General features: G+C 41.6%; 2 gene segments (V, D, J or C); both read left to right on the forward strand.

Annotated features, from left to right (window-relative positions):
• Window positions 1-6,454: 6,454 nt before the first annotated feature.
• Window positions 6,455-6,910, forward strand: LOC113838860. The segment is given in 2 exon segments: window positions 6,455-6,500; window positions 6,582-6,910. Coding segments are annotated over 2 exon segments (375 nt in total).
• A 4,757-nt stretch (window positions 6,911-11,667) lies between these two features.
• LOC113838861 lies at window positions 11,668-12,121 on the forward strand. The segment is given in 2 exon segments: window positions 11,668-11,713; window positions 11,793-12,121. Coding segments are annotated over 2 exon segments (375 nt in total).
• The last annotated feature ends 4,875 nt before the right edge of the window (window positions 12,122-16,996 follow it).

The raw sequence follows: 16,996 nt of genomic DNA on the forward strand, positions 1-16,996 counted from the left end.
GACAGTCTTATCTCATGGAGAAGCAACCTCAAGGTTCTTCATGCTGAGTCTCACCCAATTAGGATAGAGTTTCATATCCTGGGAGGGGACAGGACTGGAGGGATGGAGGGTACGAGATCACAGTCCTGAGTGGAGGCTCTAGATTTCTCCCTGTCTTTTCTTAGAGACACACATGGTTCCTTTATTACTTTGAAAATGTTGAAAACTAGTGACCCTGATGTACAGTAGTGGGAATCAAAACACAGGCCTCACCTGAATAATGATTAATGCAAACAAATATTCATATTTAAGTTACTTACAGAAAAGTAATAGTGTATAGAATTTACATATCATTTTTCTTCAGTACTGGGTATCACACCCCAGTTGTTTGCATGAATTAACACTAAGCTACATCCTTGAAACCAGTTTCTTATATTCAATATCTAGATTCAAAATGCATAAAACTTTGCTAATCCTTCTAAAATTACCACACCTCTGTACAGCTAATAAGAGAGAGTTGTGGCTGCAGCAAAAAAAGAAAGGTAAATTAAAAATAAGTAAGACTGAATTATATCACAAATACAAAATAAATAATCAGTAATTACTTCTTTCCATATCACTTGATTTGTCTCTTTCCTTTGCTATAGGCATTTAAATGCCTAATTCTTCCACCACAAAACTCCTCATACAGATCTGGAAATGCAAACAAGGCCTCTTTTTGCTCCTGAAAACCAGCACAACCCTAACCCTGCAGATTCTACTGAGGAGCCCAGCCCTGGATACCACGGCTTTCCCTTCAGTGTTAGCACTGAAGGAAAAACCACTCACAATGGAGCTGTGCACAAGGGGAGATTTCCCTGTTACTTCTACATTTTAAATTAATTTTTGTGATTTTCTAACCAGAATTCTGTGCCAAATATTATCCCCACTCAAATTCTTTGTGTATCCAACAATTGTTCACTCTCAAAATTCATGACTTCTCCAGCTTTAATTAATACTTTTCCAGTCTCTTTCTCTTCCTCTGCCGTGTGTGTGTGTGTGTGTGTGTGTGTGTGTGTGTGTGTGTGTGACATTGGGCTCAGTAGGTGGTGGTGGTGAGAGGAAGGTAAATGTTTGAGGATTTTCAGAATAGAAGGATGTGGCTGCAAGGACATTGTCCCATTGGGTGTTAGGGAGGTCACAGAGGAGCTGGCAGCACCTTTGTGATGCGGGAAGAGCAGGACTCTAGGGTAGGTGGGGAAGGTCAGCCCTGGAGGAGCAAATTGCTAAATATGGCCATCAAAATGTGTGTTTACCATTGTTAAAGAATGTTCTCAGGGTTCATATTTACATAGACATTCTATTATTTTTTGAGGATCAATCATGGACTTCATGCCTGATATGCTGTACCACTCAGCTATGGCTTCAGCAAAAATGTGTTAATTCAGTATAATGTATGCATCCATTATTCCAGACCCATTTCTTAAATGATTTTGGTTAGGTTTTGTTTCTCTGAATTTCCAATTAAAAATGTAATTATTTACCAAAGACAGGAAAAGAGTTTACAAACACAGAGAACACTGAAGTAGGGCTGAAAATTTATATTTTCTTTAAAACCTAAAACGATACTAAGTAAATTTTTTTCCTCATTCATTCTTTCTTCACTCTTCTTCCTGACAAACAGCTCCATACAGACCACACACAACTCAAAATTTTCATTCCCCTGCCCCATCCTCTTGCCTATCATGCAGTCCTGGGAATAAACATAGGGCTTCAAAAATGCAAGACAATACTCTACCAACTAAGCCATGTCCCTGGACAGTAAGTGATGCTTTGATACCATAAACTCCACTTTGGTCTTTATTTCATCTCAGACATTTGCACCCTTATTTATTTCCACTAAGCTCCTGCCCCTGAGTTCATGACACAGCAAGAAGACATGCAAATTATGTCCCCCTCTGCCCATGAAAACCTGTACTGACCCTGCAGACATGACAGAGGCACCCAGCTCTGGACTCACAGGTCCTCCCATACTGTGGTCATCACTGACACTCAACACTCAGCATGGATTTGATACTGAGCTGGGTTTCCCTTGTTACTCTCTTCAAAGGTAACTTATACATTAGGAGAGATACTAAGTATTTGGGGAAAAGGAAGTGAGAGGGTTATTGGGCATCTGTGATTGTGTACTGACAGAATTCTCTGTTTGCAGGCATCCAGTGTGAGGCTCAGCTGGTGGAATCAGGGTGGAGGCTTGGTGCAGTCTGTAAAGTCCCCGACACTCTCCTGTGCAGCCTCTGGATTCACCCTGAGTGAGGTCTGCAGTATTGGTGATGATTTTTTGCTCATGAGACTCAGACAAAGACTCAGTGGTATCCGGTTAGGACAGTGCTTGGATTAGGGAAGTCACAGGGGAGGTGAGGCCACACTCTGTGACCCACACACCCTAACAGGTCTCAAGTCTTCTACTTTCCCTGAGAACTGTGCACATCAGACACAGATGTGACCCATTTGTATTTTCCCTGATGCAGTTACTTAACATATAACTTTCATCATGGTGTCTCCTGATATATTTTGTTCATCCAGCTTCTGTCTTTTGTTTAAAACAGACATGAGCCTCTTATAGGAAACTCAGCTGAGCCCTAGGCTGTAATTGTGTGGGACTTAGGGAAGGCTATTTGTGGATTAAAAAAAAAGAAATAAAATTTAAAGGAACATGATTGACCCCAGTTGTTTTTGGAGGAGAAAGTTTATTATACCATTGTGGGAGAGCATAGCCAGAGGTGTGAACATCTGGGGAGTCCAGAGTGGACACTACCCTGAGTCATGTGAGGAGTGAGAGAAGCCAGGAGGGGAGGGATGTCAGGGAAAGACGAAGGGGCTGGTTCCTCAAAGGCTATTGGGTGGATGAGTTCCAACAACAGGGTGGAACCAAAGAGGCTGGAATGTTGGCTGTGTCCATGCCTTCCAGGCTCTGAGGAAACTTTTAGGGCTAGAGACGTGTGGGCATCAGTTGGGGCAATTTGTGAGGCAGGACTGCCTGGGATGAGCCAATTTGATCTTGTCCCAGGATGCAGATATTTTGAAGGAACACCTAGAGGTAGTTGTTGGAGCAGTCTACATTTGATTTTAAATATAATGCAACAAACAGACTAGGATGCCAGGAAGTGGTGGCAAAGTTCTTTAATCCCAGCACTCGGGAGGCAGAGAAAGGCAGAGCTGGAGGCTATTCTGGTCTACAAGAGCCAGTTCCAGGATATCCTCCAAAGCCACAGAGAAACCCTGTCTCAAAAAAGTAGACTAAGGAGAAGTGGTAAAATAAGATGTTTAGGGAAATTTTTATCTGGGTGTACATTTGAAACTTTTCGGCCATGGACCTGGTGTTTGATGTGAGGGACCGTACAGAAAGAGAGAGAGAGAGAGAGAGAGAGAGAGAGAGAGAGAGAGAGAGAGAGAGAGAGAGAGAGAGAGAGAGAGAGATAGCCCACTCTCAGGCTTAGGGAAAGTAAGCAGGTATTCCTGGCAAACACAGAGAAGCAGAGAGGTCCTGACAGGTTATCTGATGGAGGGGTTGCTTGGTTCATCAGGAACTGGAAGGCACAAAGTGTCTCAGGAGCCAAGGACTCTAACCAGAAAACCTAAGACAGTCGGTAGATCAACTCCATGATTCCATGCAAAATGAGATTGGTCTAGCAATAAAATGATGATTACTTTCCAAAGGTATTAAAAGATTTTAGTTTGCTGAGAGAAAAATTTTCCCACAGGCCTTGGCCCAGGACAAGGAAATTGGCTCCAACCTGAGGGCAGACAAAAAATCCTTTTTGGATCACACCTGGCCAACAGACAATTGGGGACTTTTCAGGGTACATTCTGTGGTTTTTCCTTTGTAGAAAAGCAGGTCACACCTGGGTGACCACTCTAACATGAGATCATACTTTGTAATCAAGCACTTTGTGCCCCTTGCCTGCATGTTGATCTGCGGTTTTTTCCTATATAAGGAGCATGCACCCCATGCTGGGGCACGCAGCTTTCCCAGTATTCCTGACACCCGAATGCACATTCGTTCAATAAACTCTCTTGCTTTTACAGCTCTTGGTCTGGTTTCTGAGTCTCGGGGGCTCCTTGGGATCCTGTGGCCCTTAGGGGTCTGGGGTCTTTCAGTATAGTGATTTAGCATGCCATAATTCTCTGTAGTCACTCTGTAGTAGTAGTGGGTTGTGTTGAGCTGGATCCAAATGCCAGCAGAGAAGACCCTAGTGTGAGAGGAACATTAGGAATGATAGAGGCTCCACTTACAATCAATCTCTGTCACATCCATTCAGTGCTTCCAGGAAAACAAGAGCCTCTTCTTCCTGAAGCTGAGCTCTGTGAACTCAAGCTACACTGTGAAAGTTGAACTTAAGAGAAGATATAGAATCTGTGAGGTTAAGATATCTTTAATAGATAAAAGCCAGCTAAACGCAAGCCAGAGTGTGCCAGGAGCAGCAAGGCGAGGGAGGCCAAAGAGAGGACCCCATGTGCCTTGTCTCTCCCTTTAACCCTATCCGACATCACCCTGACATCACCTTGACCATGCCCATGTTGGGCGTGGTGGGGCACACCTGTAGCCAGCTTCTAGTAGGCGTGGCTTACAGTGTCCTCCATAATTCCCCTTTTAGTCTAAAAGAGGATTACAGCTTAACAGTGCAAAGTATCCAAAATTAACAATAATAAAAATGAAATACAAGAAGATACAACAATCTGCTTATGTCACATCCTAACTATGTCTACATCAGCTAAACCCTAAAGTCATCTGAAAAGAGGTGTCCAAGCCTGAACACCTCCTTCCAATCCCAACCTTAAACAATAGGAAGCTATCCCTAACTAGGTGTTCACTACCCTAATAGACAATAATGGGGTAAGGGGGGTAGCATTCTTCAAGTTACTTCCTGCTGAAATGGGACAGCTGCAGCCTAGTGGGGTCCTGTGGGAAGAAAATGTTAGTATAGTGAAAGTCTCTAATGGATTATATCGGGTCCATGTTAGGTGGGATTTGCTTGACTGAAGATCTAGGTTGAAATCCTCAACTTGATGGAAGTCAGCCCCCGAAGCTCTGGTCGGAGTGTCAGTTGAAATGGAGTAAGTTGGATCCAGTGCAGTCTAGGAGGTGTGGCCCATTTTCTTTCCAGGGTGTCCAGGGATTGCTGTCAGGCGGGTCATCATTGGCTGTGTGGGACTCAAACATAAGTGTTAGCAGAGAAATGTTTGCTTGTACGTGTATGCTTACTAGGAAAGGCAACTGTGGGAAAATGACGATTATGAGAGGGTGCACATCTTGAAAGAACGAGCCAAGACAAGGAACACTCCCCAAATTCATCTCTCATTCTGTATTACATGAATTTGCTTCTTGATACAATACAGAAACTCTAAAGTGTAGCTAAACAGTGTGCTTGGATTTTAGAGGAGGAATGCCAAATCCAACTCTAAATCCAGCATTGGTTTACTTTTATAGGGACTAGGAAATAAAGAGAAATAGAGTTCTTTGAGAGACAGCTGTGAAGTTTACCGTATGGCACGTTCCTTTTGTTTGATGGTTATAGCTACATTCTCTTCTCAAGACAAGACATACTAACTTTCAGTGGTGCTCAGGACCAGCAGGGGTCACAGTGGAGCCAAAAATCAGCAGGAAAGAAATGAGATGAGGAGACAAGGGGACTCCATAGTCTCTGTGGACTCCTTTTAAAAGTCTGTTACCTGAACAAAACTTATTACAGGTGGTATGTGAAGTCTCCAATATTCAAACATAGTAAAAATTCTTTGTTAAATATTGCACTTTTTGTTTTAATAAGATTTATTTATGTTTAATATTTGGAAAACATTTTTCTATAACATTTTTAGATGACAATTTCATTGCCCATTTCCTCCCTGATCTTTATTACTTCCTTTCCACTCAACAACACAACCTTTGTTTATCTCTATAAAAATCCAACACATAGATAAAAAAGGATGAAACACCACACACACACTCTCTCACACACACAGACAGAGAGACAGACACACACAGGAAACACACAGCTGTAACCAGCTAGATAAGCAAATATTGTTTATCCATGGGGGAAGAGTACAAATTCTCCTGATTTAGGAGATTTAAAAATATCAAATCATAGTTATTTCCCCCACCTGAAACCAATTTTTTCACCAAGAGGACCAAAAGTCCCAGGTTGGGATTCTATTTGTAAATTGAGAGATTAGGCCTTGATTCACAGGGTCTGCACAGGTCTCAGGAATGGCTGCTTCCTCAGACAGGATGAGGATTTGGACCTCAGCATCCTGCTGCCTGAACTAGGTGTCTTCTAACTCCTTCTTCTCCAGCTGGACTCGGTCCTTAAATAAGATGCACCCTGCTCATGAATATGCAAATGATGTGAGTCTATGTGGTAAATACAGGGATGTCCACACCAACAACAACACATGATCAGTGTCCTCTCCACAGTCACTGAGCACACAGGTCATCACCATGGGATGGAGCTGGATCATCCTCTTCCTGGTGACAGCAGCTACAGGTGAGGGCTTACCTGTTCCAAACCTGAAAGGAGACAGGGCCTAATGTGACAATAACATCGAGTCTGACTTTCTCTCTGCAGGTGTCCTCTCCCAGGTTCAGCTGCTGCAATCTGAATCTGAGCTCGGGAGGCCGGGGTCTGCACTGAAGTTGTCTTGCAAGACTTCAGGCTACACCTTCACTACCTATACTATGAACTGGGTGAAGCAGAGGCCTGGACAGGGCCTGGAGTGGATTGGTAGGATTTATGCTGAAAATGGTCATGCAGACTATGCTCAGAAGTTCAGAGGCAAGGCCACGCTGACTGTAGACAAATCCTCCAGCACAGCCTACCTGGAGCTCAGCAGCCTGACATCTGAGGATTTTGCGATGTATTATTGTGCCAGACACAGTGTTGTAACCACATCCTGAGTGTGTCAGAAACCCTGGAGGATCGGGGAGCTGGGCTGCTCTGGAGCTATGATGTCAGAGATCATCCTGGAGACTTGCTTAGGAGATAACTCTGTGAGTGTGACTTTGACAGTTACTTCATCACAGACCTGCAGAGCTTCTGTCAATTTGAAAAAGGGTCTATGAATAAATTGATGTTGACTTGGGATGCTCCTAGAGTACACCCTATTTTGTCAATCTCCTTGCCAGAGACCACCTCCATTGACATGTCTTTTCATTAATAAAACAACAAAATGGAAAACTGTGAGGGTGCATCATGACAAAAATGCCTTTGGATTCTGAGGTGGGAACATTTGTTGGAATCACTGAGGATGAAGTAAAACAGAAATTTGACCAGTAAGATCCAAAGCATCAGCATCTATACAAACAAACTCACTTTTGTATCCTAAGAGAGACACACATGAATCTGCCTAGCAAGGGGAAAAAGATACGATCTCCTCAGTAAATTGGGAGATTAAGGGCCAGGGGGGATAGTGGGAGGGAGAGGAAAGGGGGCTGGGGAAAACATAGAGCTCAATAAAACAACTCCTTTCATAGTCTCAATTATTATGTGACCTCTTGATGTGTGTAGGTTTGACTCAGGCCATGTGATCCAGCAGGAATTCCAGTATCTTAGAATGAAAGACATATTTACATCAGAATGCACTGCCTTGTAAGTATGATTCCTATAAGGTATACAAATGTATTATTAAATTACTTTCCACACGTCTCATTCATCAACTCATTGTTAATTGAGGAAGTTTCTGAGATTATACCTCAGTCTCTGTTCCCACATTTATTGTCTTCCCTGTCCAAGTTCTCAGCTCTACAATATGCAGGCTTTACAGAACATGGACCTACATTGATACAGCATCAACTCTTACAGTGCTTTGGATACTGACAGATCATCCTCATGCTATAGAGTATTAGGTTTTCAACAAATGGGTGAATAACAACCAGTAAGGAGATCAATGGATCTTGGTAATCTCAAAGTTCTGATAAAGTGTGATGTCTCTTTATCTCAGAACATTAACTTTGCAAGTTCCAGTAGCAGACATACACTTCCATCAAAAATATGCATGTGTCTTGGTTAATGTGTATACAATCCTTGGGGAATGCATGTGGTAGGCAGAGTCCTCTTGATCAATTCTATGTTAGAGATTATGGAAACTGTGCTGAATCTAACTTACTGCTTGACACAGCAATGGCTGTGTAAAGTATCCTCCTATGTTCCTCCAACTGGGGAGACAGTGTGAGGCGGTTTCTTGTGTGCTCAGGGATGACCTCAATTTGAGGATGCTCAGGAACAGCAGATGGTGCTTTAGACCCAACTTTCACCAGAAAAGAAAATGCAGTAGGTGAGAGAAACATCTGGAGAGTGAGGGTGCCCTCGGGGACCCTAATGTTTCCTGTCCTGACCTCAAATAACTGCAGAGACCATGTAATACATGTAGTTACTGTGACATGACTCCAAATTTAGTACAGTAAAAATTCTTTGTAAACCACATACAAGGTTTTCACATTACATATGAACCTTTTTGAGCAGAAAAATCAATTTCATTATGTAAAGACTGATGTAAAATTTCAAACATTGACATATACTCATCAGAAACCCCACCTCCACCAGCGGCATCTCTAAATCTATCTGTTATATCCTTACACTATCATGAGGGGTTTTCTCAGCTGAAATATATGACTGTGACCTGGGATCTCAGGCCTTGATGTTCCACCCACAGTGTTGAACCCAGGCAATTCAGATAGGCAAGTTGTAGGATTCCTGGTCCCAAGGCATTGTCCTCTGCCCTGTGAAGTCTTCAGCTCAGAGGAAGGAGAGAAGGAAAAGAGGGTCATGATTGCATAAATGACTTCATTATAGGTATTAATAATTCATTTTTTGGTTTTTCAAAACAGGGTTTCTCTGTGTAACTTTGGAGCCTATCCTGGCACTCGCTCTGGAGACCAGGCTGGCCTCGAACTCACAGAGATCCACCTGCCTCTGCTTCCTGAGTGCTGGGATTAAAGGTGTGTGCCACCAACGCCTGGCTAATAATTCATTTTTATGTGAACGCTTTCCCTAAAATGAAAGACTTTAGGCAAACTTGGAATACTAAACACACACACACACACACACACACACACACACACACACACACACACACACAACACACACTTGTCTTGGGAAAAGAGAAGAAAGTAAATTAATTACAGACTGTCTATTTGCACATTTGGCCTCCTGAAAGTGTAAAAGTGATGTTTTCCCACCTTAAAGATATTATTACCCAATTCATGCATTTACACCACGTTCCCTACAATATCCTGGGTTTGAGGCCACCTTCATCTCTTCACAGAATGTAGAACCTCAGGCGGGGGAAGTTCCTCTCTTTCCAGTCTTATGTTTAAGGGATTAGTGTCCTTCAGTCTGGTGTGAGGTGCCAGGTGTGTGTACAGCTCCCATCCTTGTGTTCAGATTTAGTCCAGACTTTCATTATATGGCTAAGAAACAGATGTCCATTGTTAGACTTTTAGAATTTCAGCTCACTGGGGAGATTGCTGATGAATTCTCAGGAGACATCCACTTTCTTTCCCCTGGATGGATGGCGTTTGCGCCTCATGAGATTAGATCCGCCTCTGGTAGCAGACTTCACCCAGCAACTAAATGCATGTTTGGTGCTGCACTAATCTGTGGGGTCTCGAATCCCATGAGTCACATCATCAACATATAACATGCTCTCCTCACAGGAATCACACAACAGAACCGCCATTCACAATCCAACTGCTGTCCCTCAAATGTGCTGCCTTCGATTCTGTGACCAACTATCACATTAACTGGGCCTAAAAGCACCCAAAGAAGGATGACAATATGCTGATAGTTTGAAATCAATTGTTGGAGTCACAGGTGCTTTGACAACAAGCAGGGCTCCTACTCAGGTGACATTGGGGAAAGGGTAGTGGGATCCCCAGCTCAGAATGTAAGAGGATTAATTCTATCAGCAGCAGCCCTGGGGTGGGTGCTCATTAGACTGCTTTCTGTAATTGGATTGTGTGTTTCATGCCTCCCAACCAACAGAAACAATTTGTAAAGAATGGTGCCCAAACTCCCAAATATTGTTTATAAACGTTTGTTTTCATTTAAATGGGGTTGGTTACAAATGGTTAAGGATCACAAACATTCACTTTCTCTAAAATGGGGAAATATGATATAGAAATGAATACTTTGTATTGGTATGGATTTTCATTTGTTGATCCAAAATTAAGATCAATTTTGATGTATGTATATTTCTCCTCTTGTTTCGGTATTGTATATTTAAGTACAGATTATTGATAGTTACCTATATTAGTCAAAACTTATAGTTAGGTTAGCTAGGTTTTCTAGATATATAGAGATATATTTCAAATGGATAGGCAATTTTCAAACCTTTCACAGACCTACAGAAAATGGCATTTAAAATAGTTTAGGGTTTTTCATGATATTGAGACACAACTGCTCCTGGCAACAGCAAAGATGCAGTAAGGAAGATGGGCATCAAAGAAACTCGTTATGGAATTGCTTTCAATATGGTGAGACTAGCCTTTTGGGCAAGAAACTGCTCTTGTCTTGACTGTTTGTTTGTGTGCTGTGTAAAGTGGGCATCCAGGACCCACAGGAAAGTGACTGCTGAAACAAGATGGAACTTTGCTGCAGAATCCCTGCTTCACTGGGAAGTCTGTCAGACACACTGTGGCCTATGAGGAGAAAATGGATGTCCCAAAATTACAGTGGAAATTCGGGTGGCTGTCCATGTAATGAGATGTCTTTGTCAATTCTAGATTTTATATACTATTTTCTATGGTCTTTGATGGAGTTGAAGACAGATAGCTATGGTTATAGTTTTCCTTAGTTATGATAAAAGTTGAGTTGCATGTTAGTCTTTAGACTCACAAAGATAGAATAGATGATAGAACATTTTTTGAAAGTCAGTGCTTTTGTCTAGCTGCCTATCCTCTCATCAGATATCTAAACTCTTCTTTTTATGAGTCTGGTTCACTATTTTTATTGTGATAATTTTTAATTTTTATATTAATATAGGTACATCATTCCCTCCAAAACTCCATGGAACTTCTGGCAATCTTTAATATTTATAATATTTATTACATGAATTATGTACAAGGAGAGCACAGATTTTCTAGTTTTAAATGCAAATGCACCTTATTTCCAATCTCTTCATCAATACTGGTAGACACTGACATGGGAGTGCAGAGGATCACAAGATTCCAAGAATAGCACACATTTAGAAGCCAAGTGAGGTACACATTTAGAGCCATGTGAGAAATGCAGAGGTCTCAGTGTGCAGACACCGTCTCCATTGGAAAGGTTAAGGTTGCTGACTCTCAATAGGATGGGGACGTGATGAATAGAAGACAAAGGCCACTGCTGCCCTGTTGAATGGAATCAAGCAGTGAGACTGTGAGATGTCCAGGTGGAGCTGTCCCTGTGCAGACCCAGCATAAACAGAAGCCTTGGGGGTCAACAGAGCCAGTGTGAAAACATAAACACCAGATGCTGGAAGACATGGTGTTAGCCACCTGGAGTCTTGGAGCCTTGCATATTAGATTACATTCAATTTTTTTTAGGTCCTGGTAATATTCAAATGTGCTCTATGCAAAAGCTTTAGAGTAGAAATCTGAGGCTCATCTCCCTCACCCAGCAAGGGAGAGCCTGATTAGTCTCAGAAAACTACAGATCCCCAAACTCATACAGCATGGAGTGGGTGTGGAGGCTCCTTTTCCTGCTGGCAGCTGCCCAAAGTAAGACATCAGAGCCCACAGCCGCAGGGTAAACTGAGGCATCTCCATGACCTCTCACTTCCCCATGTTCTCTCCACAGGTGTCGAAACACAGGTCCAGCTGGTGCAGTCAGGAGCTGAGCTGAAGCAGCCTGGACAGTCTGTGAAGATCTCCTGCAAGGCTTCAGGGTACACCTTCACACAATATGGAATGCGCTGGGTGAAGCCGGCACCAGGACAGGGGCTAAAGTGGATGGGCTGGATCAATACTGAAACTGGGAATCCAACATATGCTGATGACTTCACAGGACGGTTTGTCTTCTCCTTGGACACGTCTGTCAGCACTGCATATCTGCAGATCAGCAGCCTCAAGGATGAAGACACAGCCATGTATTACTGTGCGAGAGACAGTGTGAAAATCACATCCTGAGGGTGTCAGAAAACCTCAGGGAAGTGGTTCTTCTGTGCCCAGACAGCAACAGAGAAAATATCTGCCTCCTCCATGACTATGATTATGAAGTTAGTAATTAGACACCAGGAAATTGATCTCTGTTCTTTGGTAGACTCTTCACAGTTGTGTCTTGGCAATCAAGCCACATGCATAGGAAAGAGCACATAGGATAGCATCATTAACTCGGTATAAAACCTATAGTTGGCCAGGCCTTGGTATTCATGCCTTTAATCACAGCACTCAGGAGGCAGAGGCAGGCAGATGTCTGTGAGATTGAGGCCAGCCTCGTCTATAGAGAGAGTGCCAGGATAGGCTCCAAAGCTACACAGAGAATCCCTGTCTCAATATAAAAAAAAAAACAGAAAACAAAAATAAAAGCCTACAGTTATTATAACAAAGCCCCATATAAATGCAGGAAATTTTTGACAAGCAATAATGATTCCATGTGTTGAAACAGTAACCTCAGTCTCTGTCATGCTGTCAGAGAGATAAACTGTCCAGTGTTCTACATGCTTACAAATGAGAGTGCAAATAAGGAGAAGAGAGCTCTGCTGGGAAGCGCTGGCCTGCAGAGCAGCCCCTGTTGACAATTATTACTAGAAAATTGTCCAGCTGTTTCCACGTGAAGAAAGTCACTTATATGGCAACACCTACTGTGCACAGGGACATAGAGCTTAAGGGGAGCCAGGCAGCAGAAGTACATATTAACACTGTAGACACTGATGAGTCCTACATATCATTTAAACTCTGGTGCAGGAACAAATCCACACAAGATCATCCTGATGCAAAGGGAATGGAGGTCAGCTGGGGATGCTGGCATCTCAGACACTCAGGGCCTCAAGGAGCAGGTGCCAACAAGGGACAGCAAGGGAGGTTACGGCATCTACCCAGAGTTTCCTCCTTTCACTTACCTACATATAACCCTGTTAAGCATATGAAATCCAAAAGAGAAAAGGTTTGATCATTTAAGGGCCAAATCATAAATGACTTCAGATCACCAGTTCAGTACATTTATTTGCTTTAATGAGGTTCCTGTTCCTAGGAATGCCACAAAAATGATAATGCATAATCCACCAACCCTCTTAGCCCAAGAAGGACAGTTTCTCTAAAAGTAGAGTTAATTACTCCATTGGGCATTTGGTACCCAAACTGAGAGAGAGACAGATGTTTCTACTGACATGAAACTCCATCCATGAGGAATCTTGTTAAAGTAATTTTCTCTCTACCCCCAACTGGAGGACAGGAATTAGATTGACTTATGGTGTAATTTTGCTTGATTTCTGCTTCCTTTCCAATGTAATATATTTTTTATTGCTGTTAACTGATCTATGAGTACAAATTTGTTGTCTCCTCATTCTCCTGAGTTCTGTAACTGAATGGGTCATACATGGATACTGGGGATACAGCTGAAGACTTACTGTGTTTCTCTGACCTCAGGTGCTGCTCCAGGTACAGCTTGATGAAGGAAGCAAAGTTCCTGCTCTATCCTATTGTCATATTATTATATTGGGAACTGCTAGATCTGGGTCTTAATGACAAATTAGAAGAGCCTAGATTGAGAGGGACATTTATGGTAATATAGGCACAACATTATATCCATGCTGAAACATCCACTCAGCATCTTAAAGTAAAGAAAGCCACTTATTATTGTAGCTGAGCTCTGTGAGCACTGAAGTTTCATGGATGTGTTCCTAATAAAGACAGACAGTGCAGATTCATTGTTAAGCAATGGCAAACCAACCAGCAGTGAGCTCAGAAACAGCAGGGGGCACAATGAAGCCAAGAATCCCCAGTAGAGAGATGAGGTTGGTGTGGAGGGGACTCTATATCCTCTGTGGTTTCCTTCCTTGAGTCTACTAGTTGACCTGCACCTGCTGTTGTTGACATGTGATGTTTTCATGTTCCAATTTAGTGCTGATAATTTGTTAAACACTTCGAAGGTTTGTATATCCATGTGTATTTTAATCAGGTTTTATTTACTTTTTATAACGTTTCTAAAGAAAATTAACACGAGTTAGTCTGGTCATTGATTGTCTATTTTCAACTCCTTCCAGTTTCTTCCTATCTCCCCATCCACTGAACACCACACAGTTTCTCTTTGTAGAAAGCAAAAGAGAGGCTAAAAGAAGGATCAAAATATAAGGCATTAAAAATAAGAAAATAAGAAACACATTCACACAAAACTCATAAAAACACCCATCTATGGCACCTTGAGATATAGGTAAAAGGGCAGTGAGACAAAAAGAAAATGCACAAACATGTGATATGAGACAAAATATCTTTAAAAAGTAGCATATATTATCTACTGCTGCACTTGTGTCCACACATAAGTGTGGTTAATATGCCCAAAGAGATGCCAGTGCAGAACAATAGTTTTTCCTTTACACACATCAATTGTAGAACCTTCCTGGTTAGGTGTGAGAGCCTGTGTCCATGTCCCTGTCTCAACACTGGGGCCTCATCCGGCTTGACTTGACTCAGGCTCTGTGCAGGCGTTCACAGTAACTGTGAGTTCCCATGTGTATCAATCAATCCTGATTTCCCTAGAAGACACTGCTTCCTTGGGGTCATCTGCCTCTTCTGGCTCTTACAATCCATTCAGTTTTAAAATTCTTTTTAGAAAACAAGACATATCTGGAATTATTGTGGTGAAGTAAGAGCAATGCAACACCTCCCAAGGTTCTCATCAACTGTGTGCCCACTCTGACCATTACCTTATAAAGAGTTTTCACGTGCCCAGCACAGTGGTATGTAGTTAATAACTCAGATCTTCTGTGAGTAGCACTGTCCACCCATGCAGATACCTCTGTTCTAAGACAGAAATCTCATCCACATTCTTTCAAATCATCTTTCTGAAGGCACATATCTCAGATAACGATAGAGCATGATCAGAACAACCAAGGGGACAACACTAATAATTGCAAGACCAGTTTATCTATGTCTCACTAATTATTCATGCAAATTTTAAAAGTCTATTATCTTTTATAATAATAATATATCTTCAGAGCCATAAAACCACACCCAAATATGAATACAAAATAGTTCCCTCAACAGAAGAATCTTTCTGAAATACAAAACTAGGAATCTATGAAATGTTATTATCCAGACTTTTAAAAAATAGCATCATATTTTTGATTCTCTGACTCCATAGTTCCCTTTGATTAAACTCATGTTACCCTTGCTTTGATTTGTTGTGCTATATGGATTCTATATTCTCTACAGTTGTATGATTACTTACATTTCAGGATCCTTATTTCAATACAGCTTTATAAAATATGTATGTATTTATATTTATTCAGTAATTTATCCAACTAACTGCTGTTTTGCTTCTGTCCTCTCCTCCAAATCCCTCCCATTATCCCTTGACTCTCCATCCAGTCCTCCATTTCTCTTCATTGGATGGCAGTCCCCCAATGGATATCAACAAAACATGACATGTCAGGTCTATGAGGCAACTCAGTATGAGGAAAAAGGTCCAAACATCAGCAGAGGAGTCAGAGACAACCCCTGCTCCCACTTTATGTGTCCCAAAAGAAGACCATGCATACTACACATCTGGCACATATATGCAGAGACCCTAGGTCAAACCCACTCATGCTCTGTGGTTTTCAGTAAAGTCTATTGTATGAGAATTGTCCAATTTCTTTATGCAGGCAAGAAGTGCTGTGAACTTTCCTCTCGTCACTCCTTTCATAGTGTCCAGTGTTTGTATATCTTGTGCATTCATTGTCATTGAAGGCTAGGAGGTCTCTCATTTGTTTCTTTTTTCTTTCTTCCTTGACCCAGCAATTATTCAGGATGAAGTTGTTGAGTTTACAGGAGTTTGTAGCCTTCTGTTTCTCTGTAGTTGTTGATATCCGACTTTATTCCATGTTGGTCTGTTAGATCATAGGAAACTATTTTTATTTTCTTGTTGCTGTTGAGACTTGCTGTGTGGTGGAGTCTGTGGGACAGATGCAAAGGAGGAACAACAAGGAGGTCACCGCCTCTGTCTGGAGTTTCTTCCTTGGCTTATCTACACATAACAGGGCTGACTGAGTGAAACCTGTCAGAGCAATGATTTGGTCATCAAAGGACTCAAAGCAGAAATGACTTCAGATCATGAGCTCACTGAATTTAGCTGCCTTAAATGCAGCTCATTTCTACAAGTGCCACAGAAACAACAATGTCATAGTCCATAAGAACTCTTAGGCACACCAATGTTTCTCTAATAAATGAATTAATAAATCAATTAAACAATTTCTTCCCAACTCTCCTTTCTAATACAGGGGTGGCTATCCAATGGCCTCTTGAGACTCATCCCACAGCCACTAAGAAAGTCCTAGATACTCAGGATATACAGGAATGCATTAAAATCATGGAACTACAGACCATGTAACAGACTCCTTTCCTTCCTGTGGTAACCACACATAGGAACCTATATTTAGTTTGAGGAAAAATAATGGCACAAAATTCAAAGATGTTGACTAACACACATCAAATACAATCATGTGGCATATATGTAAAAGCAGTTTGTGATGTGTTTACTATTTCACAAGGTGTGGCCTCTGTACTGTTACTGTTTGTTTAATATGTGTGCAGGGTAAATTTTCACACGTGCTGTCCCTATCCCAGTTTCATTACAGTAATTTAATGTATGCTTCACTAATCATTGATCTTTCCATCAGTTCCTCTTGAATTATCAAATTGTAATTTTTAATTTTTAAAACATCTATGAACTAATTGTATAATATCTGGTAAGATAATCAGTAAAGACACCATGTAAAAGAGAGAAAATTTAAATTTGGATATGGAAGCTTTTTATAAAAATGAATAATATTTTAATGAAATCACGGTCATCATTTATCATTATCT

Source organism: Cricetulus griseus, unplaced genomic scaffold, assembly GCF_003668045.3.
Source record: "Cricetulus griseus strain 17A/GY unplaced genomic scaffold, alternate assembly CriGri-PICRH-1.0 unplaced_scaffold_142, whole genome shotgun sequence".
NCBI lineage: Eukaryota > Metazoa > Chordata > Mammalia > Rodentia > Cricetidae > Cricetulus > Cricetulus griseus.